General features: G+C 30.9%; 4 protein-coding genes across 11 annotated transcripts; 3 read left to right on the plus strand and 1 right to left on the minus strand.

Moving 5' to 3' along the window:
- The first annotated feature begins 6,083 nt into the window (after positions 1 to 6,083).
- Positions 6,084 to 9,962, plus strand: LOC111280285 (cysteine-rich receptor-like protein kinase 29). 3 transcript variants are annotated; one of them, XM_089757443.1, is made up of 8 exons: positions 6,084 to 7,149; positions 7,341 to 7,463; positions 7,592 to 7,716; positions 7,808 to 8,018; positions 8,162 to 8,399; positions 8,544 to 8,694; positions 8,781 to 9,071; positions 9,687 to 9,961. In XM_089757443.1, exons 1-8 carry the CDS (start codon positions 6,330 to 6,332, stop codon positions 9,789 to 9,791), a joined length of 2,064 nt encoding a protein of 687 aa, XP_089613569.1. In that variant the 5' UTR covers positions 6,084 to 6,329; the 3' UTR covers positions 9,792 to 9,961. The 3 variants fall into 3 exon arrangements, with proteins under 3 accessions (XP_089613569.1, XP_089613570.1, XP_089613571.1); XM_089757444.1 differs by having other exon boundaries at positions 6,091 to 7,149; positions 9,541 to 9,962; XM_089757445.1 differs by lacking the exon at positions 9,687 to 9,961 and having other exon boundaries at positions 6,091 to 7,149; positions 8,781 to 9,249.
- Positions 9,963 to 13,401: 3,439 nt separating this feature from the next.
- LOC111280286 (cysteine-rich receptor-like protein kinase 10) lies at positions 13,402 to 16,464 on the plus strand. 3 transcript variants are annotated; one of them, XM_089757448.1, is made up of 8 exons: positions 13,448 to 14,258; positions 14,426 to 14,560; positions 14,641 to 14,843; positions 14,975 to 15,185; positions 15,375 to 15,612; positions 15,882 to 16,032; positions 16,122 to 16,346; positions 16,390 to 16,464. In XM_089757448.1, the coding sequence occupies exons 1-8, from the start codon at positions 13,478 to 13,480 to the stop codon at positions 16,444 to 16,446; spliced, it is 2,001 nt and encodes a 666-aa protein (XP_089613574.1). In that variant the 5' UTR covers positions 13,448 to 13,477; the 3' UTR covers positions 16,447 to 16,464. The 3 variants fall into 3 exon arrangements, with proteins under 3 accessions (XP_089613572.1, XP_089613573.1, XP_089613574.1); XM_089757446.1 differs by having other exon boundaries at positions 13,402 to 14,258; positions 16,122 to 16,464; XM_089757447.1 differs by having other exon boundaries at positions 13,402 to 14,258; positions 14,429 to 14,560; positions 16,122 to 16,464.
- Positions 16,465 to 17,151: 687 nt separating this feature from the next.
- On the minus strand, positions 17,152 to 19,368 carry LOC111281031 (antimicrobial ginkbilobin-2-like protein). 4 transcript variants are annotated; one of them, XM_089757451.1, is made up of 3 exons: positions 17,793 to 19,368; positions 17,507 to 17,630; positions 17,152 to 17,283 (listed from the first exon to the last, which is right to left on the minus strand). In XM_089757451.1, the coding sequence occupies exons 1-2, from the start codon at positions 18,541 to 18,543 to the stop codon at positions 17,554 to 17,556; spliced, it is 828 nt and encodes a 275-aa protein (XP_089613577.1). In that variant the 5' UTR covers positions 18,544 to 19,368; the 3' UTR covers positions 17,152 to 17,283; positions 17,507 to 17,553. The 4 variants fall into 4 exon arrangements, with proteins under 4 accessions (XP_089613577.1, XP_089613579.1, XP_089613578.1 ...); XM_089757453.1 differs by lacking the exon at positions 17,152 to 17,283 and having other exon boundaries at positions 17,493 to 17,630; positions 17,793 to 18,444; positions 19,129 to 19,368; XM_089757452.1 differs by lacking the exon at positions 17,152 to 17,283 and having other exon boundaries at positions 17,493 to 17,630; positions 17,793 to 18,444; positions 18,793 to 19,368.
- Positions 19,369 to 21,337: 1,969 nt separating this feature from the next.
- Positions 21,338 to 24,473, plus strand: LOC111280998 (sulfite exporter TauE/SafE family protein 5-like). Its single transcript, XM_089757450.1, has 4 exons — positions 21,338 to 22,752; positions 23,629 to 23,763; positions 23,867 to 23,989; positions 24,087 to 24,473. The coding sequence occupies exons 1-4, from the start codon at positions 21,931 to 21,933 to the stop codon at positions 24,393 to 24,395; spliced, it is 1,389 nt and encodes a 462-aa protein (XP_089613576.1). The 5' UTR covers positions 21,338 to 21,930; the 3' UTR covers positions 24,396 to 24,473.
- The last annotated feature ends 68 nt before the right edge of the window (positions 24,474 to 24,541 follow it).

The raw sequence follows: 24,541 nt of genomic DNA on the forward strand, positions 1-24,541 counted from the left end.
AAAGAGATTATCCACCTAAGCATCCACATAAATAATTTTAATCATGCATCATTGTATGTTGTAATATAATATATATATTAGATATGAAATATTATATATATTTTTAATTCTAATGTTTTTATTTTTTTTATTTATTATTATTTTATTAAAATAATTAATCCACCTCATGAGAACTATTTCTAGTCATTATAAAAAATATATTTATTATTTTAACAAAAATAATAAATATATTTTTTTATAAAATATAAAAACATAATAAAAATAAAATTTAATAAAAAATTATCAGCCCGACATTCCAAAGGCAAAATTCTAGTTTTGAATTAATATTTTTATTTTGTTTTTGTTTTTTTTTTCTTTTAATTTTGATTTTATTTTTTATTTGTTGATTTGCTCATTTATTTGTTTGTTTGCTTATATACTTAAAATTTTTTGTTATGAACATATTTTAATCGGTTGACAATATAAAAACTAAAAAATAAGTGTTAGACAAATAAATTTATAATTTTTATAATTATATTTATTTATTTATATCATATAAATTTACAAAATGTAAAAAATTTTAATAATTAAATTAGAAGAAAATTGCAAATGATGATTGGAATTCTTAGGTGATGAATTTTTTTAAAATTTTACCAAAAGTTTTGAAAAGATTTTGAAAGTATTGTAATAAAAAATAATTTATTTATTTTTAATAAAATATTTAACATAAATAAAAGTTGGTAAAATCATAAATAAATATAAATAAAAATGTAAACTTCATTTTTATAAAATTTTAAATTAATCCAACGACAAAATCTCTTCAAAGAAGTAAATAAGTTTTTTTTTATTTTTTATAGATGAAATAACTTTCTCGAAATTCTATTAAAATATTTAAAAAATCTAAAAACTTTTTAATATTTCAAATAATAAAATTTAATTATGAATAAAAAATTATTTAAATAAGATCCTTTTAAGATAATATAAAGCTAATTGATATTGTCTTTGGACAAAATTTGTAAGAATGATAGTACTATTTTTGGATGAACGTTGTGAGAGTATTAATTCATTCTCTACATGTAAATTAATAACATAATGTACAATAAAAGTTGTCTACTAGTGTGGATAACTCTTAATTGAAAGGTAACTCATAATTGAGTTATCAAATTATTTTATATTTTTTAAATAGCTGTTGGTTGAAAAAGGAGTTTAATAAGTTATTGGGTCTAATAGAGATCATAGTGTGTTTAGTTTAGATTGGATTTAGACATTATAAGTTGGTTTTAATTAGTTTTGGAAAAAAAATGATCTTTGTCTGATGTTAGATTATAATTGTGTGAATTTTTATAAGTTTTGAGTTTTTACCGTTTATTATCCATAATTAAGTTACCTTTTTTTTTGTTTTAAATATTTTAATAAAAAAGTATAATTTACAAAAAAATTTAAAAATTTTATATTTTGATCAAATAGTTAATAAAAATACAACACTCGAAACACAATACGAAAAATAATAAAAAATATAATAATAATATATGAAATATTATATATTTTTAATTCTAATATTTTTATAATGTTTTTATTTGTTCTATTTTTTTATATTAAATAATTAATCTAACTCACGAGAACTAATTCTAGTAATTATAAAAAATATATTTATAATTTTAACATAAATAATAAATATATTTTTTATAAAAAAATAATAAATACAATACAAAAATTTAATAAAAAAATTATCACCCCGACATTCCAAAGGCAAAAATCTAGTTTTGAGTTAATATAATCTCTCCACACAAAATTTTTAATAAATACCCGGAAAAGGACATTTGGCACCTTTTTCCAGCCTTTACGTCTCTCGTAGTACAATCGTTGGTTCGCGTAATTAAGGGTGTAATTGAGTCGATATATTAATAAATTTTACCTCGAATTCGACTCACAACTCGAGATTCGATACTCGGCTCGAATTCAATCGAGTTTTATTTTTCAAGCTCGAGTTCGATTTATGATCAAATTCGAGCTTATTCGAGTTCGCTCGATTGAGCTCGATTAATATGTAAAAATAAACTCGATTTGTATACTCAACAAGAGTTCGATTATTTATGTTCGAATTCGAACTCGAAATATTTTATTAATTAAAATAATAAAAATATATTTAAATATAAAAGCTTAATTAGCCTCGCGAGCTACTCGAGCCGGATGTAAGAATACTCAAATTCGGCTCGATCGATAAGTCGAGATACTTGAGTTCAAGCTTGACTCGATAATAATCGAACTGAAATCAAGTTTTTTTTGAATCGAATCCGAGTAACTTGTGAGTACTAATGTATCATTTACACTCATAGATACAATGATCAAATTCTTTATTTTTTATTTTTCCTCTTTATTTTTTTTCGGCCGTTGGATATTCCAATCAAGATCTCGGTTAGATGCATTTGGAGTTACGATAAACCACGAACAACTCCCAAAGATGATGGATTTTCTTACCCTATATAGTGATCATGATGCAGTCGACGAATTTGATTTGGAAAAATAATTGACTTCTAAGGCAGCAAATGTTGTTTAGCAAAATAGTATAATAGTTTGTGATGTATTTGATCTTAGCCTAATAATGCGTGGTAAATAGCAATTAGAGCGGCAAACGAATATGAATAAACGTACCTATGTTTGTGATTTTTTATCGTTTGCTTTTAGAGTTGTTCGGACTCAATTTGTGTTTGATAAAAAAAAAGTATTTTCCTCGTTTAAATGATAAGATGTTTATATTTAATTTAATTAAGTTAAATAAATTTGTTTATAAATATTAAGAGAATATATCTACGAATATATATAAATAAATATATTCATAAATAATAGATAAATCATAATCAAATAAATTTTAAATTAACATAAACGAATATAAATAAATCTTAAAATAAAATTAAAATAATTGATAAAAATGTAAATTTATTAATATTATTATAAATAAACAGTAAACAAATAACTAATAAATAAATTTTAAACAAACTTTAAACGAGTTTATTAACGAATATGAATGAATTAAAAAAATTTTATTCATGTTCAATTCAATTAATAAATAAATATAAAAAGATTATTTAAAATTATTTATTAAATTTAATACACGAATCTAAATGATAAAAAATTGAATATATTCACAAATAATTTATCAAAAAATATATTCGTTTGCACCCCAAATAACAATCAAGCGTGTGAGAGACCAAAAACGATTTTTTTTCAACGCCTAATAATTATACTCCCTTAGTGTTTTTTTTTTTTTTTTTAAGAATTAATCTGGAGGAAAAAATAATTAATGTTGGTCCAACCATTAGCTTGAACAACTTAGTTGTGGATTTATATTTTAAAAACCTAATCTTTTATCGGAGCAATATTAAAATTAAAAGGTTCTTTCCCACATTGCTAAGATGAAATTAAAATTTTATTTTTAATATTTTTTATAAGAATTGAATCTCATCTTGTTTTTTTTTTTTTTATCAATTTGACTAATTTTTATGGATTTAATTTAGAGTTAATATTTAATATATTATTAGCATAAATTTTTAATTTCATAAATAATATAAAAAATTTAACATATATTTCAATTTTATTTTTAATTATTTTTTATTTTAAAAAATATATGTTATCCTCTTAATCTTATTATAAAATTTAAAAATTTTATTGTCAATATATTTGATAATTTCTTTTTAACGTATCTACGACGGTGTGAACCTAATGTATAACAAACATTTTAATTTTTTTATGAAAAAAAATTTGGTCTATGATGCTGACAATAATTTGTTTTTTAACGTGAAAAATGATACACCATATACTTTAAGCATGATTAACAAGAATTTGTCAAAGAAATTAATTTTGGAAAAAAAAGTTAGTCAATATGCCATACGCAAGTAATGATAAGAGATTGAGCTTTCTTGGGTTTACCTGAGTTGTAGTTGTCAATGAGTCAAGCGAAAACGCCAATGGGGTTTTTATCACGATGCTTTCAAAGCATGTATTGTATCCCTCGTTTTTCAACAATTTCATTTTCACTATTTTGCAATTCATGTAAGTCAGCAAAAAACCTTGGAATTTAAAGAAGGCTGAAATATGAAAATGTCTTTGAAGTATTAAAAAAAATCTAACTAAGTTTTTGTACTATTATTTTATTTAAATAAATCCTTCAATTTTTATTTTTTATTATTTAAGCTCTTTTGGAACATGTGTAAATTATTATATGGCAAAAAAAAATATATACATGACAGAAAATTATATATGTGGCATACACGTTGCAAAAATGTATAATGAAGGAAAATTTTTTTTAAAATGGTCTAACAAATTTATTTTAATTGGTAACATGATTAGAAAAAATAATTATTAAAAAATGATTATATAAAATTAATAAAAAATTAAAATTATTTTTATGACCTTAACATTTAATAAGTGCTATCTCAATATTACAAGTGATTATCATATATACATATAAACAAAATATATGTATATTTAATCAAACAATATGTATAATTTTCTTGCAACATATATACAATGAAAGTCATAAAAGTAATTTTTTTTTTTTTTTTAATTTTACATATAAACATTTATTTTTCACTAATTATTTTTAATCATGGCATCAAATAATAAATATCTTTGATGTACATATATTTTTAATAAATATAATATATAATAATATTTATTAATAAAAATATGTTTATATGTAAAATCAATAAAAGGGAAATATGTATATTTATACAAAAATTAATAAAAAAGTAAATTAAAATCAAATTTGTAATTTTCATATAAATATAGATATTTTTTTATTAATTTTACATGCAAACATTTCTTTTTTACTAGTTGTTTTTTTATAATAGTATTAAATAATTAATTTTTTTATTAATTTCCAATATATATGAACATCTCTTTTTTATTATTTTTACATATAGACATTTCTTTTTCACTAATTAGTATTTATTATGGCATCAAATAGTTAATTCTTTTTATTATTTTTCCTATAAATATAGAAACTTTTTTAATTAATTTTTTAGAATATTATTAGGGCGGTCAATCTTACCTATATCCAATGAATAATCTGATTTTTTATCTAAATGAAAATGAGGATGGGTATTACATTGTAAGTATGGGGATGTGGATGTGTATAATTATAAATTTTTATTGGGTTTGAGAATGAAGATGAATAATATAGTACATGTCCCGTACCTGTATCATATATATATTTAGTAAATGAAATTTTTTAAATAATATAAATTATTATTTTAGATTAATTAGAATTAATAAAATTTTATTGTATAAATATATATTTATAAAAAATTTCCTAAATATATAAGAAAAAAAATAATAGTTAAAAAAATCATACCCATTAAATACTTATGAAAATGAATATATAGATAAATTTAAAATACTCGTTGGTTATAAGTACATGAATTAATATAATAAAAAATTTTGAAAATGAGGATGAGGAATACTCTACCCTCTTTATATCTTATCCATTAATATCCCTAATTATTATTATTTTCTTATAATTATTTTTGATAATAATACCATTTAATAAAATTTTTTGTTAAAATATACAATTTTTGGCTATATGTATTTTTTTTTTATCATGTCATTGTTTACACATATCTTAAAAAGACTTAAATAGTAAAAAATAAAAGTTGAGTAATTTATTTAAATAAAATAATAATACGAAGTCAGATGTTTTAAAATGCTTTAGGAGTATTTATCTTGTTTTAGCCTTTAAAAATCTGTTAAATCTATGGAACCAAAAATGCACGTTGAGTAGAAAAAGGAGAACAGTTTCAGTGAAAGAGAAAATTGTGAGAAAAAAAAAAGGTTTCAAATGTCCTATGCAACTTCCAGATAGATATATTATGGCGGTCACAAAGATTTGGATAGGCGACGGAACCAACCCAAAATCCAGTGATACGAGAATCGAAAGTTTAAGGATCCACACGCATTTCAGCAAGCAGAAAAAAGTGTGTAAATTGGCAGAAAATCAGACATAGAAAACTGAAACAAGAGAAGTGGGACTCCGACATGTCTATCACAGTTTTCCAGCCTTGTAAAGCAAGTTCGGGTGGTGGCCTTGGAAAAGTTGTTTCTTTCTTGTTGACAAGTGCATAATAAAAGACCAAAAGAAGGGGACCAAAAGGAAAGGACCAAAAGGAATTGACCCAATTTTATAAGTCTCTCGCGCAATAACTGCGGCCAAATAACAAACTAAAATTCCAGTTATTCAAAGCCGAAATTGTTCACTTATTCAACATAGATAATTAGAAAACCTTATGAATTAAAAGAATTTTTTATAGGATTTCCAGAGTGAAGTTCTATCAATTTTCAAGGATTAGATTAAAATGATGGCAATGTGTTCTTCAAGACTGCTTTTCTTTTTAGCTCTTAAACTTGTTCTCAGTGTCAGTAGCGCCCAGATGTCTCCACTATTTGAAAATTGTTCAAGTGATAGAGGTCGCTTCACCGCTAACAGTACCTACGAGGCAAACCTCAACAACCTGCTGTCTTCTTTCTCCTCTATAGCTGCAAATGATTATGGCTTCTACAATATGTCTGTCGGCCAAAACTCCAACACAGTTAACGCGTTTGCCCTTTGTAGAGGAGATATTAGCCAAGATGTTTGCCTTAGTTGCCTAAAGAATGCTGCCACAGAGACAACAAAACGATGTCCCAAAAGTATGGAAGCAACTATTAGGTATGACTATTGCGTGTTGCGCTACTCAAATCGCTCCATCTTGGGTGTCATGGAAAGTAGCTATTTTTACCCGATACCGAACCCTAATAATGTAACGAATCCGGTCAGTTTTAATGAATCGCTGAGTAATTTGCTGTTTAAACTGATACAAGAAGCCGCATCAGGAGGTTCTCTACGCAAGTTTGCAGTAGGACATGATGAAGATTCAATTTTCCAACCAATATATGCACTTGTGCAGTGCACTCCTGATTTGTCCCTGCAAGATTGTACCACTTGCTTGGATAGATCTTTTCAAGTGCTTCAACAATGTTGTGCTGTAAAACAAGGAGGTAGGGTATTTATGACTAGCTGTAATCTGCAGTTTGAGATGGAACTTTTCTACAATGCTTCGCTCGCTACACCACCACTCTCTTTATCTCCTCCTCCTCTTCCTCCTCCGTCCTCCAATGAAACCACAATCTCAACAGGTAAAACACCTATGCTCTGCCTCAAATCTATTGAGTCAAACCGTTCTATATATGCTCCATATCTATGTCTCCTTTTCTGTTTCTTTTCAATGTTTCAAATTGTTATTCTTTTTATTTTTTTTATAATTCAGGACTTAATTGATCAGCAAGTTTTGTTATGAACTCAAATGTTTGCTTTTTTTTTTTTTCAGGAAATAAGAGCAACACATCTCGAATTGTCATCGCTGTCGTTATTCCATCTGCCAGCGTCGTGATACTTACCATCTGCGTCTACCTTTTTTTGAGAGCTAGAAAGAGGAAGGCAACTGTTGAAAGTAAGATTAATCGTCTTTCCAACAATTCTATAGGAATAGATTATTTTTTTATTTCTCTTTATACTTGCTAATTCAGCCATATATATTAAGTTCAACCTTTAGTAATAATAATTACTTGCTCCTCGCAGCTATGGATGAAGAAATTATCAGTGCAGAGTCTTTGCAATTTGATTTTGGCACCATTAGAACTGCAACAAATAACTTTTCAGATGAAAATAAGCTTGGGCAAGGTGGCTTTGGTGCCGTTTACAAGGTAAAGGAAAACTAAATATTTTTGTTTCCTAAGTATGGATGTAATGCAAGTGTTTAACGTATATATACTTTGCTCCAATCATGTTGTTCAGGGTAGTCTTTCCTCTGGAGAAAATATAGCTGTAAAAAGGTTAGCCAGGGTATCTGGACAAGGAGATTTAGAATTCAAGAACGAAGTCCTCTTGTTGGCCAAACTTCAACATCGAAATTTAGTCCGACTTCTTGGTTTCAGCCTGGAAAGAACTGAAAGACTTCTTGTCTATGAGTTTTTACCTAATGCAAGCCTCGACCGCTTCATATTTGGTATGGCTGCATTTAATCTTGAATTCACTTATTTCAAATTCAGTAGTGCAGAACTTTTTTTTTTTTGTTAGAACGTGCGTAGAAAGCACTGCTGGTGATAGAAAATACACATGATTGATTTCTTACTAGTAAATTATATATAGATCCGAGAAAGCGGCAACAATTGAACTGGGAACAACGTTACAAAATCATAGGAGGAATTGCTCGAGGACTTCTTTATCTTCATGAAGATTCTCGACTTCGAATAATTCATCGTGACCTTAAAGCAAGTAATCTTTTGCTAGACGCGGATATGAATCCAAAAATTGCGGATTTTGGCATGGCAAAATTGTTTTCGATGGATGAAACACAGGGCAATACAAGTAGAATTGTGGGAACCTAGTAAGTAATTTCCAAAGTAACGTGATCAACCTTCCAATTTTACAAATTAACAATATCTATCAAAAAAGCGAATTACATTATGAAAAATCCCACGCATATATTTCAAAGGGAAATTAATATTAGTTTTTTATTGATGATTGGTAGTGGTTATATGGCTCCAGAATATGTAATACATGGACAATTTTCTGTGAAGTCTGACGTTTTTAGTTTTGGAGTACTGGTTTTGGAAATAATCACGGGTCGAAGAAATAATTGCTTCCTCGATGCAGAGAACGAGGAAGACCTTTTAAGCTACGTAAGTATGAAAATCGTAAATTCAAGTAGTTTCAAACTTGGTGAGATTAGTAGCCTCAATATGAAGTTTCTTAAAAATTCTTGCAGGCATGGAAAAATTGGAGGGAAGGGTCAACGGTGAATCTCATAGATCCAACTTTGATGGTTTCTTCAAAAGCTGAAATGACAAGATGCATCCACATTGCTTTACTCTGTGTTCAAGCAAAAGTGGTGGACAGACCAACCATGGCTTCGGTTGGCATCATGCTTAATAGTAACTCACTTACACTTTCGGTGCCTTCACAGCCAGCATTTTTCATGCACAGCACCATTCAATCGGACCTCTCAAGTGTTACAGATCATTCCAATGACGAAATTTTGCCCTCATCGAGAAATGAGGTATCAATCACAGAGTTATCTTGTCGTTAGATGCTTACCAAAATAATGGATGTTAGTTTCAATTATAACCATTTTGTTCTGTGTTTTACTATGTTGCAGTTAGTTATTGAACATAAATATTTTTTCATGTAATCAAATTATATAAATGCAATTCTTGAAACTCGATGCATTGAGACCATGCATGTTGTACTAATTAATTCTTTGTACCATTTTATTTTTTAGACAAATGATATTTTATTAATCCAAATAAACATAGAAAGTCTGTCAACGGATAATATTTCAAAAAATAACTAATTTATTATCCTTTTATGTTGGATTAGAAATGAGAAAAAATTTTAGATTTGACCATTAAGAATAAGTAACTAAGCTGATGGATGCAACAAAGAGTACTTATAATTGAGCTTAGTTGTTGCTTTGATTCAATCAAGAAAGAAGAAGACTAACTCTTTGCTATCTCTTTCCTTGTGAGATTAATATTTCACTCGGGCGTGGAAGCCGGAAGGGGTGATGTCGAAGCAGGGCCTTTGGTGTCAAAATGACACCCATGCTGGTTGTCCAAGTCCAAGCCCAATGACCCAAGCCTAATTGTTAATTCTTATTTTTTTGGGTTAATAGATGACAATGGTTAACCATCAAGAGGGGTTCCAGCAAGATTCAAAAGGAAGGAAAAAGTTAAGAGCAAGATTCAAAAGGAAGGAAAAAGTCAAGTCTTTTATGTAAAAGAAGATGACATTGTCAAATCTTCCGGAGAACTTTGTTTTCTTCGACAAAGCTTTTTGGTGAAGATTTGAACCACTTTTCTAGTTAAAAAATAAGGAAAAATAGAACTTGAGTGGGGATGAATTTTTATTCATCTCGAATTCGATTCGATTTTATATTTATCAAATTTAAATTTGATTTTTAAAATTTTTTTTATTTTTTAATATCTGAATCTGATATTATATAAATTGTATCATATCTGATTTGATTTAAAATTAATAAAATATTATTTTTTAAAATATAAAATATTTTTTAAAATATAAAATATTTAAATAATAATTATATAAATATTTATATAAATAAATAAATTATTTAAAAAATTATTTTTATATAATATCAGATCGAATTAAATTAAATTTATCTAAAATTTAAATCTAACTCAAATTTTATTTTTTTTTAATATTATTTGACTTGACTTAAAATTTAATTTAAAAAAAAATTGATCATATAAAAATAAATCAAACCGAGTCAAAATTCGTTGGAGACGAATTAAATTGCCCACCTTAGATAGGACTGGAAAAGTCAAATTTTTGGCGTGCAGGTTACTGTCCGTCTGTCTCGCTTGGACTTTGTTTATGATGCACGACGTCCAATCCAAGAAAAGGATTAAAGAAAAAAAAAAAAAAAAAAGGAAAACTCACCATTTAACAAAGAACGTCAAGAATGTGGTAAATCAAGGCCCTTCATCTTTTCTGTACATTCTATGAATCATTTCATGGTAAACTTCCAACGATGTTGTCATTGTATGGTTAAAACACAAAGAAATTATTGATGGGTTTATTTCATTTTAAGGACAGGAAAATAGGAAATTTGAAGTGGAATATTTTCTCTTCCTATCTTCAAAATTTTATTAATTTAGAGAATACTCTAGTCTATTATAATATTACTGTTCTAGACAGAAACAGTAATGTGATTCTTTTTTTCTTTTTTCTTTTTTTTTGGGGGGGGGGGAATGGTGGATAACAACAGATTATTAAAAAACCACGATTTGACGCATTCTTTCTAAGAATGTTATGCCTCAAATATTAAGGTGTAATATAATTATATTATCTTAAAATAAAATTTAAAAGTAATACAAATTTTTTTTAAATTATTTTAAAATTTTTTAATAAATTGATATAATTTATTAAGTAAAATTTATATCTTTAATTCAATTAATATTACATCTTTATATCTAAATATAAACTATGTAAAAATATAAAACTGTTTAATAAAATCTCATTAGTCAATATTTTTCCAATGAGTAAGAAATCTTTTTTATTTGATCTTTAAGTTTTTCACAAAATTAAGCAAATTTATTACTTACTCATTTGTTAAAAAAAAAAGTAAAAAAAAATAAGCAAATCACAGCTTAGCAAGTATAGGTTCACACATCTTACCCGATCAAGTATTATTTTTATATATATTATATAGATCATTCAAAATATTCATCAAATCATAATGTCAAACATTTTCAATGTTATTATTATGTCAAACATTTCGTAAATTATAAATCAATATTAAAACATATCAATTCATAAATTATTGTAAAATATGCTACCATTCAAATATCGTAATCAAATTAAATCATGAATCAACCATTAAAATCATTATAAATTATCATTATTATAAATCATTAGTTTATTGTTAGTTTATCGTTAGTTACGGTTACTGTAATAACTCATGATATTGGTCGTATGAATAATTTTATTCTCATGATAATTGTTAACTATTATAATCCATTAACTAGGGCCTTACGCTAACTACTATAACCTATTAGTAGGGTCATACGATCATGTCTATGCTAATTACTATTACCCGTTAGCTGAAGTCGTAAAACAAATTTTGGTGTCGATGATCTCACTTTTTAAAGATATAAAAACATAGTTATCATAAAATCGTTCTTTAAATATAAATCATTTTCTCATTTCATTCATAGGCATGATTCATCATTTACATAGCAAAAATATAAAATAATCATATGCTTGATTCTATTTTCATATATCGAAAATAATGAAATAAAATATTTACTCATTTAAAAATATACATATATACATAAGTTCAAAAATAAACAAAGAGTGTGAATTTTTACTTATCTTCTTTTGATTTTACCACTTAGTTTTTCCCTCAAAATAATTAATAGCCTATTTAAAATAATTTCAACATAATAAAATTTAATTAACCCATTTCAAGACCAATGATACTAAAAACAATTAAGTTAAATAATGATTAACTTAATTAATTAATACTGATAGTCTAAGCTCATTTCACTAAAACAGTCATATTTCAATATATGCAACTTAGAATTAAGATCTTTTTAATGTGTTAGAAACTCAACTCGATAAGCTTTCTAACCATATATGATCCATCTTGTAATTCCTTATAGATTAATTATAATAATTTTTGAAATTTATTTCATATGCTGTTGTTAAATAGCATGTATACCTTCTAATAAAATTTACACACTTATTCATAGGAAACTTCAAATTCAATTCCGCCTATTTCGTTAAAAAATAGACTCAATAAGCTTTTCAAACATATATGACTTAATCTATAATTTATTGTATAAGAATTAAGAAGAATTTTGAAATTCCACTTTACTATTGCTATTAGGCAACCTGCACATCCTTAAGTAAAAATTAAACTACTTTTCATAAAAAAACTCAGAATTGATTTCTGTTTATTTCATTGGACAGTAAATTCAGCAAGCTTTCCAACGGTATATAATAATCATAGCAATATTTTATTTTAATCTTAATCCATCATTGTAAATATCAGAGTTCAAACGAAATAAAAATTTTCTTTTCTCACACTATCAAATTTCTATTTCCTATTTTTACATCAATGAAATCACATTATTAAACTTTCTTAACATTTTATTAGACCATAATTAAAGTTTAAATTATTTGCTCAAACCAATCTTAAAGAGGGATATTGGATCTCTTAAAATTTTAGAGTTTTTAGATTATAAATTACACCTCAATACTTAACAATCAATATTATTTCTCTAAAATTTAAAAAAAATCATTTACTCACCTCTAAAAGATAATTTTTTTTTTTAGATTTTGTTTTTATTCTTCACTTAAAATCCTTTGATTTATCTTTTCTATATAAAAAAGATAAGAGAAATAAGCTTTTTTTTTTTTTATCAATTGTCAGTCGAACAAATGAAAAATACTAATCCTATTAAAAGTTGAGTATTTTATCAATAGATCTTATATATTTTTTATTTTTTATTAAAGACTCTCTTCACTTATAAAAATACTTAAAAAATATAAATATATATATATATATATATTTTACGGGCATTACAAAGAACATTCCTAATTTTGGGATTAACTAGTGTCAGATATTGCAGAAAAGCAGTCGGAAGAAGTTATCTACATTGCCGGCCTTAAAAAATTAATTCTCAACTTTTTTTCATAGAACCACGGGTCAATGTTAGCTGCAGTGACATTATTGAGTATAGTTTTTCAACTATTAGTAATTATCCAGGCGAACAAATCAACAGGATGCCATGGAAGGTTGACAAAGAGAGACGTGTTTTTACCTAATCCAAGCTAAATTTTGAAATATCAACTTTCTTAAAGACAAATTCACCAGCCATAGCCTAGAAGCAAATCCTGTATTCTTGATCAACCCTTTTTTTCATAGAGCATGAAAGAACAATGACTCTCCTTTACAAACCCAGAGCCTTGCTTTTATGCTTGATCACTATCTTTGGGCTTATTAGCTTCATCACATGCCAGTCACCAACATTGGCTACATATAATTATCATTATTGTTCTGGTCCAGATAATGATACAACCACTGCCAGTTATAATTCGAGCCTTGCAGCTCTTCTGGGTTCTATATCCTCTAAAGCTTCCGACCACAGCTTCTATGATGATAGCTTAAATGGAATTTACAGTCTGTTCCTTTGCCGAGGTGATGTTTCTAGCAATAATTGCCAGGTTTGTGTCAACAATGCTACTCAAACACTCGAACAAATGTGCCCGTCTGATAAAGGAGCAATCATTTGGTATGATCAATGCATGTTACGCTATTCGAACACCAACTTTTTTGGGCTGGTGCAGCTTCTTCCGGGATTTTTAATGTGGAATACTGGCCAGAATAATAGTACTTCACCTGATGAAGGAAATATTGGTACAAAAAGTTTGATTTATCCTCTAGTTGATCATGCTCCATATACGGAAAATATGTTTGAAACAAACGACATGGTAGTGGGAAATGGACCAGAACGTCGATATGGTCTCGTGCAGTGCAGCAGAGATCTTGATGTTAGTGCATGTTCTACTTGTTTGAGAGGATTATTAAATCAGTCAGAAGATTGCTGCATAGAGAAAATGGGATGGCGAATTTCAACTCCAAGTTGCTTTATGAGGTACGAAAGGTACCAGTTCTATGAGCAACCATTAGCTCCACCAGGACCACCACCGGAGAATGGAGGTAAGCCAAACTGGATTATTTTATCGCCTCGCAATTTTTTCTTTCCCTCTATAGAAGCAGAAGATTGTCCTGGTTTTCCCTGCGATATTTTGTTTAACAGACAACTTAGCCCAATGCCTATCTATGAATCATTAATCAGTTATATATCACTTCCCAAAATGTAACAGCAGGTGCAGGTAAGGGAGGCAACAGCACAACGAAGATCATAATAATCACTGTATCATCATTAGCAGGTGTTTTTGTATCAGTTCTCGTGGGTTTCCTTTATTATTCATCCTTAGTCAGGAAGAGAAGACAGAAAGGTATTTTGACTTTATTTTTCGGGCCATATAACAAAAATTTGATTTCCCAAAAAGTTTGAACATTATTTCTCGATACTCAGATGGAGAAACAAGCCAAGAAATTTTACTAAGAAGCTATCAAGGCTCAAAGCCCGCACATTTGATGGAGGCAGGTATTCATCTATCAGATGAGGATCACAGCGGAGAGATGCATCACTTCAATTTAGCTACCATGCAGGCTGCAACAAACAACTTCTCCACGGAAAATAAGCTTGGAGAAGGTGGTTTTGGCCCTGTTTACAAGGTTGAAAGTAGTTCTTTGCTTGGATGCACATTTAACATGTGTGCACGTTCCACTCAATGACAGAATAGAAGAGCACTTTTAAAATTGTATGGCAATTTTTCTTTGAATGACTAACTGTAAAATGCTTTCAGGGAAAAATGCCCAATGGGAAGGAAATAGCAGTTAAAAGGCTTTCGATGAGATCAAGACAGGGTCTTGAAGAGTTCAAGAATGAAGTGAAGTTAGTTATTAAGCTTCAACATAAAAATCTTGTGAGGCTACTGGGATATTGCTTGGAGCAAGATGAAAAGCTTCTTGTCTACGAATACATGGCTAACACAAGCTTGGATGCCTTTCTGTTTGGTTTGCTCCCTCTTTCTCTCACATGTCAAGTTTATGTTAGATGATTCTTGTTTTCCTTTATCAAATATCTATGAGATGAACTGCATATGCTCAAGTTTGGTCCATATAAGTGCTTTTGAGTGTGCATGTGAAAAATGAATATTTGGTACAAGATTTTTTACTTTGCTCATATGCTTTTTCTGAAGGCAGATCCAGAAAAATGCAAGCTACTGGACTGGGGAAAACGGTCAAACATCGTTATTGGAACTGCTAGGGGCCTCCAATATCTACATGAGGATTCTCGGCTTAAAATAGTCCATAGGGATTTGAAGGCAAGCAATGTTTTGTTAGATGATGATATGAACCCTAAGATATCAGACTTTGGCACCGCAAGAATATTTGGAGGCAATCAAATGGAAGCCAACACTGAGAGAGTTGTTGGCACATAGTAAGTACTTCATTTTGTTCCTTCACTCGCACATTCATTGTTGCTAAACATTGTCAGGATGAGGTGAAGTCCTCTGTGTTATGCCTCTAATTATGTTTAACCAAATTTCAATTGAAATGGAAAAAGGGGGCAAAAAGATTCCAAATTCATAAGATCAATTATCACATCGAAACTCCGGTGATAATCGTGTGCTGTCAAGATTTATTTTGCTCATAGCAGGTTACTTCACTTTATAAGTCCTAGATTTAGTGTTTTACTTTCCAATGCAGTGGATACATGGCACCAGAATATGCGCTAGAAGGGTTGTTTTCAAACAAGTCTGATGTTTACAGCTTTGGAATCCTAATGCTAGAAATATTAAGTGGTAAAAAGAACAGGGGATTCTACGACCAGGACGGCGGCCAAATCCTTCTAACATATGTAGGCATCCTCTCTTCATTATCTCTTCCCTGTAACTAAATTAAGGCTTCTTTCCTAATTAGGACTTTGTTATATATGGCCCTGAGCAGGCATGGAAGCTATGGAATGAAGGCAAAGGACTGGAGTTGATAGATCCTAACATTGCTGATGATTGTCCTATTCACGAGGTTCTAAGATGGATACACATTGCATTGCTGTGTGTTCAGGATGACCCTGCATTGAGGCCTACAATGTCATCAGTTGTTCTCATGCTTGGGAGCAGATCAGTCAATCTCCCCCAGCCATCGACACCTCCATATTCTGCAGCAAGATTTGTCACAATGTTGGATCAATCTTCAACTACTGGGACCGGGACAGGGTTTCTTTCATCTGATCAGTCTTCAACCACTGCATCTTCCTAGCTCAGAGATTTAAGTATTTAAAGAGTATTTAAGAGATGGACTTCACTGTTGACAATTCTGATTATAATTATTTTTTGGAAGAATGGTGCATTATGTGCTTGCAGATACAAATTAAAAGGAAGCTGTAGTTACATTCTTCATATGATACTACTTTTAGCTTTACTGGTAGTTTGCATACTGTACAAGTGTAGAATTGATATTATAAAGTAAATCCCTAGATTTGTAATAGGATTCCTGAATTCTTCAAAGAAAAATAAAAAGGAAGTTGCAACATCATTAGAGAAAGTCTTTCCCCCAGTTGACAACCTGTTTTGGCAGGAAATGTTAACAACAATTTTTGAAACCAGAGGAGACAACAGGCTGAATGTGTATGCAAAGTGATGACAAAGTGATATGGAAAGTATAGAATGAATTTCCAATTACCATGTATGTGGTAAATAATCTCGAGCAAAATTAACCATTCGTAAATTGAAAAAACCTTATGTTGGAAACTAACAGCAATCATCAAGGACTTTATAGGTGACTCACCCACCACTCATGAGTTGTGACTCTGATTTGTCAGGGCATAGAAAAAGCACCAGATAAACTGTACAATGCACTACAACTGGGTCCTTGGGGCTCCCATTCTTCATTTCTTCTTTATTCTGCAATACCAACTCTTCATTCTAGCACTTCATCTGAGACTTGTCAAGCCTCTTCCTCAGCCATATTTATCACTCTTCGTTTTTGTTCTCGTGTCACGGATTGGTTTTACCCTCTTCTTCTTCTTCAAAAAAGGCTATTGTCTATCAAATTTCCCTTTGATCAGGTCCTCGCTGACTTCTGCATAGCTCAGGCTTCCCATATCTATCTGTGAGAAGGACGAAGGTACTTTCTACTGACATATTTGTCAGGAATAGCTCAAAAATTAAGAACCAGTGCCAAAGAAAAGGATTAAAAGCCTAAAAAAAATCAATAACAAGAGAAATTGCCAGATTCAGGAAAGTTGGCTTTACATTATGTACAGCTGGTATTAGTGAACCTTTCTGCATGGATAGAAATTACTATATGATGAAAATTTGTTGGTTACAGACCTTGGTTTTGACCTTCAAAATAGCATAATTGAATAGCCAATGAATGGTTATGGCAAAATTAAAAACAATGGGACTGCCATTGATATGCCAATTGCAACTCCTTGCAAGGAGACTCTCCTAGCACCTGTTTTAGCATCACAGAAATGGTTCAGTTTCATTTATTATCAAAATAATATCAAGCATTACATTAAACTTCTAATTAACGTTATGCAGTAGAGATTGCAACAAATACAAAAAACTTTGTCTCCATCAAGGGAGAATAATGATCAAAGCAATCACAACTCACCATCATTTGTAGGGATGGAAATGTTGGAAAAAAACTGGTAATCATGGTACCACATGCTACAACTGGACCCGTAAACCTCCCATCCTCTCTTATTTCCAATCGTGGTTCTAAATGTCACTAGCTGAGTATCCAAGCACTTGCTGCAGTCAGTTCTAATAATATCTCTGGTACATTGAGCCATGCCATACCTCTTCCCAAATTGCCCAGCATCCAACACTGCAGTGTGAAACATCAAAGGCTGCTTTGGTGCTGTTATTGCAACTTCTCTCATAAAGATGAGTCCTTTGGAGACAACAGAAACATCATCAAAATTGGTGTCATTGACTCTTGCCATCGAAGATTGATCCCAAACACCAAAAAAATGCTCATTTGAATAGCGAAGAAAGCACCATGTGAACCAAACCTGAACCTTTTTGCTCTTTGAGCAATTATGTAAGGCTACTGCAACAGATTCCCTTGTACAATTGGCACAGTTTTCTGCAGAAACATCCCCTCTGCATTGCACTAGACCATAAATCTTCCCTGATCTCCTTCCTACTGTGGTTTTAAAGAAGCCGTTGCGGAGAGGCCCATTTTCAGTTAGTATATTCAGTAGGTTGCCAAGATTGATCATGAATGATTTTTCAGATGTAGAATTATCAGCTTCTGAACACTGCCAACCAGAATTCACATTGCTATCAGCATGGCATATGTCAAGTGACAACATGAAAACTAAAACTATAATGAAACTTGGCACATTGAAATCTAGCATTTCTAAATTCTGTAACTCATTTATATCTATGTTGCCCAACGGAAAAGACTAAGAGCTAGATCTGAGCCATTTGGCTTCAATTAATCTTGAATTAGTGTCAAACAATCAAAACAATGATTATATCTGTTCCTTTTGCTTGTTAAAGGTCAACTCTTCAACTTTTGATGCCAGGCAAGCAATTATGTTCTTAGCCAAAACAGATTTAGAAGTCAACTGCAACTAGTTGCAGATACTTGAGTATATCTTTACCTCAATTCTCCAAAAGCAGTAAAGAACCAAAACTTTGGATAAGTACTAATGATAGTAAGTTTGATTAAGATCATAGAACTAAGATGGGTTCTTTTTTATATTGCAAGAATCCAAGGCATTTTTAAGTCAAAAGGCAATCAACGGTGTCTTATAGGCTAGGATGCAAGCACAGGGCAGCATTTGGGACATAATTTTCTCCCATTTTCTTTGGAAATAATTAAAGATTTCACATTACTAAAAACTAGAACAAAAATGAAGCAAAAATGAAGCAAAAACAGAAAAAAAAAATTATTATAAAGTCCAAAAATTCAAGCTTCTGAAAACGCTTTGATGTACTCTGAAGGTTCAGCCTTGCAAAATCTGAAATCTTTCCAAAACTAAGAATCCAAAGCCTCAGAGATTACAAAAAGAAGGCTGCATTATTTCTGACAAAAATTAATCATATAGGGACCAAACTTTAAAGAAAATGGGCAGATTGTAAGCATTTCATAAGTGCCATATAGCGATCATAAAGGGTTTATTAGATTAATATAAGGCTGTCTCAGTCAAAAGTTCAAATGAAAAGAAAAAAAAAAAGACATTAATTTCTTGATGGATGAACATGAATTTGCAATAATGCTCAAAAAGGAACCATGCTGAAACCTACTTTTTCCTGAATGTGCGGACATGCCTAATGAATTATTTTATTTTATTTTATTTTATTTATTAACTAATTAAGGAGGTAATCAAGAGTCTTTAAGCCCCTTGATTAATACCCAGATTTCCTGTAATCCTATGTGAAAAATTATATAGGCCTGTTAAATTTGGCATTTTCTCATTGTTAACTCTTTCATCTTTTTATTATTTTCAAAAAAGCATCTATCATTTTTTCTTAAATTTTAACCACAAAGAAAAAGTAGGTCACTTGTGGCAGGAGTTTCTTTGCATCAATTAGGTGGATAAAAAGAAGAGATGCCTCTTGGCATGTTACCCTGGACCACTGATTTGATTTTAATGGCGGAACCAATTTGATCCATATCGCTCGATCATGGCCTAAACTGGAAAATCTGATAGAACTAGGATATCTGCCACCTATTACTCTATCAACTTTAGGTATGTCAGCTTTGAATATTTCACGATGTAATGAGCAAATAAGACAAATTTGCATCTTCTCTTTTAAAAAAAAAAAAAAAGTGAGCATTTTAAATAATTAAAAAAAAAAGATATAATTGTGCATTTGTAATCACAAATGCACAAATGAGTCATTATCAAAACCCGTAATCATTAACATGGAACTACTGTTTTTGTTTCCTGGGAGATGTTTTACAGCTTCTGATGCTTCTTCTTTCTGCCAAAAAAATGATGAACAAACAGTTATCTGCTCACTTTTTCTGAAAAGCTCGAGCAAAAAGCAATCCTCATGTAAGCGTGAAAATGTAAACCAATAATTAATCGACAAATGATAAAAAGTATCTTTACGAATTTAATGGCGGCCATATGTAATATTTTAATATTTAGCAAAGAAAGAAGTCAAGATAAAAATGAATGTATGTACATTTGACGCATGGTAGCACTAATATCAACTTTGACATAAAGAAATCGATCGATTTCACACTATGAATCATCTCTAGCCTGATTGGCCTAAAATGAAAGTGATATTTCCCTTTCTTTTCATCCATATCTAGTTATCCACATCCATAAGTTCTCCGAGTTGCTAAACAATTTGACATTTGAATTTTATATTACACCGTAGAACTCTAGTGGGTTCTCCATTAGATTTCATTTTGTATGGTGATTGCTTCAACTTGATAGCGATCTTTAGCAATCCAAACCCTGTATATGTGCATATCAGGCCTGAACTTTTCCCGTTGGAAGATCAATAGTTAGCTACTTGGGTCGAATTTTATTCCAGGGGATCCTTTGGAGAGAGCTAGGCGAATCATGGGCCCGTCAAGGCGGGATTTGGCCCATTCCAGTTGAGAGGATATTGCGAGGTTTCTAGATTTGTCAAAATCCAAGATCTCTTAGTAGATTTGTAGTAGATAAATAATTAACATCTCTCGAATCATTATCAATTACCAACCAGGTCACCTTGTTGGGAAGACATTGCGAGGTCTCTGGCTGTCTTTCCCATCAGCATATACCACATATGCATCCCCCATTACCAATGTGGCCATCAAAATCCTAAACCAACCCATCAACTTTTTCTCCTTTAAATTTCGTGCACCGCTTATTTTTTCGATGCGAATTCCTCTACCAGCTAGTCATTATAAGTGAAAAATAATTGAGATCAATACAATTTTAAATCTCATATTCTCTTTCATCACATCAAAATTTCAACATTTCATGGTATGGATTTCATATGCGAATGGGTGAATCATAATTATTAGTACAATTTTGTGACCTAAAAATGAAAAGGACGTGGGACAAGTTGTGAGGAACATCCTTTATAAATTAAACAAGAGGATAATATCTGCCCCTGCAACCGGTTTTTTTTTGTTTATACAGGTATTCTTTGAGTTGATAGTGAAACTTCCTGTGGTTTTCCCTTCTTCCCATGTAACCTGCGTCGAACTAACCTTGTTGAAGACACAGGGAATGAATTCGAGTGAATTAACGACACCCCATCGACTGGCCAAAAAAAAAAAAAACGACACCCCATCTAGTATTATATTTCAGGTGCTTTCTTATTTGTAATATTAATGAAAGGTAGAAATTTTGAGATAATTTGATAAAATTAAAGATTCAAAACATTCATGATTTGATTCCTCCAAATTCAAAGACAAGATCACTATTTTTCCTATCCAATTCAATCGGCAAATAGTTTTTTTTTTCCCTTTTTTTTCATATTTCTCTTAGACATGGCCTATATGAAATTAATATTATATTGCCAGATTAAAGTAATGAAAGGGTAGATTGAGATGGAGCTGATCATCAATAAAGCAAATCACGAATGAATATTATATTGTTTTTAATTAAAATAATTTTTGAAATTGATCTTGTCCTTTTGTTGTTTTCACGAAACTGTCATCCAATTCAAGAATCAATATGCTATCAGCCTTATATAATAACATTTCGTAAGACTCTTGTTTCTACACAACACAGCTCCCTTCTCGAGGGACAGAAACACCAACATCACCACCAAACAACTTCCAGCAAATGAAGATCCATGTTTTGCTAAGATGGGTTTCACTCACCCTTCCTATTTTCATCATCCTCATCAGCCAGAGCCAATCCCATTTAACACAAACGCAACCTATTTTAGATGATCTCACGATTGGCAGCTTCGTCAACAAAACTCTCCAATGGAAAAGTCGCCTCATAAAATTCCAGGGAAACAAACTGAAACTGTCAGCCTCTACTGCGCTAGCAGGAGTGTTCTGCTTTATAGCTGCCTCCATATCCAGTGCGGGAGGTATTGGTGAGGGAGGGTTGTTTATTCCCATTCTGACAATTGTGGCAGGTCTAGACCTCAAAACTGCTTCAAGTTTCTCAGCTTTTATGGTCACGGGAGGATCAATTGCAAATGTTATGTACAACTTGCGTACCAAAAGTGCCAAGTTTGGGGGTAAGAATTTGATTGACTATGATATAGTACTTTTGTCAGAGCCCTGCATGTTATTAGGAGTAAGTGTTGGAGTAGTTTGCAACCTTGTCTTACCAGAGTGGTTGATCACCATCTTATTCGCCATTTTCCTTGTTTTCTCTACCTTTAAGACTTGTAGAAATGGGGTCGGGTTTTGGAAAATGGAGTCAGATCAGCATCAAGAAACTAGAAATGGGTGTGAAAGATTGGAAATTGGGGTGATTAAAAATGGAACTTGTGGAGAAAGTGGAGAGATTAAGAGTCTAGAAGAACCTCTGGTGGGTACGGAAGGTAAAGAAAAATCTAGGTTTCCATGGAAGAAATTGTTGGTCTTAATTATGGTCTGGTTTTCCTTCTTTATCATCAATCTCCTTCGTGGCAATCGCTATGGACAGGTGCTGCTTCTTGTCTCAATATCTGATATTCCTTCTAAAATGTTGCATGCTTTTTCAATTCAATATTGTTTCTTTTTCATCATTACGACTAAACCGTTTTTGGAGATGCATAATCTGATACTTTAGAAGAAAAAGCATTACTATACGTTAGTTCATGATGTCTCGGTCACAAAATTCTTCATTGAGCACCTTTTAAAGATTCTGTTAGAATATCTCGTGGGATTCAGCTAATCATCTTTCTGTATATACCTTCTTTCCTTTATAAAAGATATCTCAAAATTAAAGGTTGCTGATAAAGGTCTTCCATCTACTTCAGGAATTTCTACAAGCTTCTTGGTCCCTTGGTATCTATCTCCATTCATCGATACTCATCATCAATGCATAAAAGTAGAACAGAATATGCCATATATGCTCTAATTAACCAAGCGTTAATCTAAATGAAGTTTTAATAGTTTGAATAATTGACAATGACCCGGATTTGATTATAGGCCAGTGTCTCTTTCTTTACACGAAACCCACAATTACAAAGTGAAAGCTATCTCACTTTGGATTACAGATAGTGAAAATGACGAGGAATGAGCTACACCAACTATTCATGGTCCAAGTATTCGACTTTGACAGAGCACTATCTGCCCACTTCTCTATTAATGTTAATCTCAGTTATTACACTAAGAAAGTATACATCCAATCAAACCAATTACAAATTGAATTTTGTTTTGAATCTTACTCTGCCTCAATCTTTTAAAAGTAAGTACCAAAGTTTTTATCACTTTGTTTTTATGTTTTCACTCTTGTTTAAAAAATTAGAACTACATGGAATGATGGGGATGATCTTCAATCCATGTATAAATCATGGCGTGTTCAAGAAACGTGCAGGGTATCATACCAATGAAGCCTTGTGGAGTAGGATATTGGACAGTCTCATTATTTCAAATTCCTCTTGCCCTAGCTTTTACTGCATGGATCCTTAGTAGAAAAGAGGCCATCGAATGCCAGGGTCCAAATAAGCAGGTGCTTAACAAATTTATTTACAAAATCTAATAGCTACCGCCTACCAGATAACTTAAATTGAGAAAATATATATAAAAATCAATTTTTTCCTTTATTTTTTAAGGGGGTTAACACGCTTATTTTCCCCTTAATGGCGCTACTGGCTGGAGGCTTGGGTGGAGTTTTTGGAATTGGAGGTGGAATGCTTATAAGCCCACTTCTTCTTCAGGTTGGGGTAGCCCCTGAGGTAAACACTCACTTCTCCTTTATTCAACCATTATAGGGTTCCATATTCTTTCCAGGGCAGAAGCAAAAAGTAATGATTTAATGATCATTTGATGCAGGTAACAGCAGCTACTTGTTCTTTCATGGTTTTCTTCTCATCCACCATGTCTGCCTTCCAATACTTATTGTCAGGCATGGAGCACACCACCACAGCCCTCATATTTTCAGTCACTTGTTTCGTCGCATCGCTTCTTGGATTGGTGGTGGCGCAGAAAGCCATCAAAGAGTTGGGAAGGGCATCCCTAATCGTGTTCTCAGTTGGTATAGTGATGGCTCTGAGTTCTATTATGATGACTAGCTTGGGAGCTCTTGATGTTTGGGAGGACTACTCATCAGGGAGTTATATGGGATTCAAACTACCTTGTTGAAATCATTTTTGTAAACTTGTTTGATAACGAACTAAGTCTGAAATTTGAGCTTTAAAATGAAGAGGTAGTTTTATGAAAGCAAGAGAGGCTTCCACTGTCTTGACAACGTTGTATGGGGCAAACTTGTCACGTCCACTTTTGCTCCA

The sequence above is a fragment of the Durio zibethinus genome, chromosome 28 (genome assembly GCF_047325235.1).
Source record: "Durio zibethinus cultivar Kanyao isolate XHJ-2024 chromosome 28, ASM4732523v1, whole genome shotgun sequence".
Lineage (NCBI taxonomy): Eukaryota > Viridiplantae > Streptophyta > Magnoliopsida > Malvales > Malvaceae > Durio > Durio zibethinus.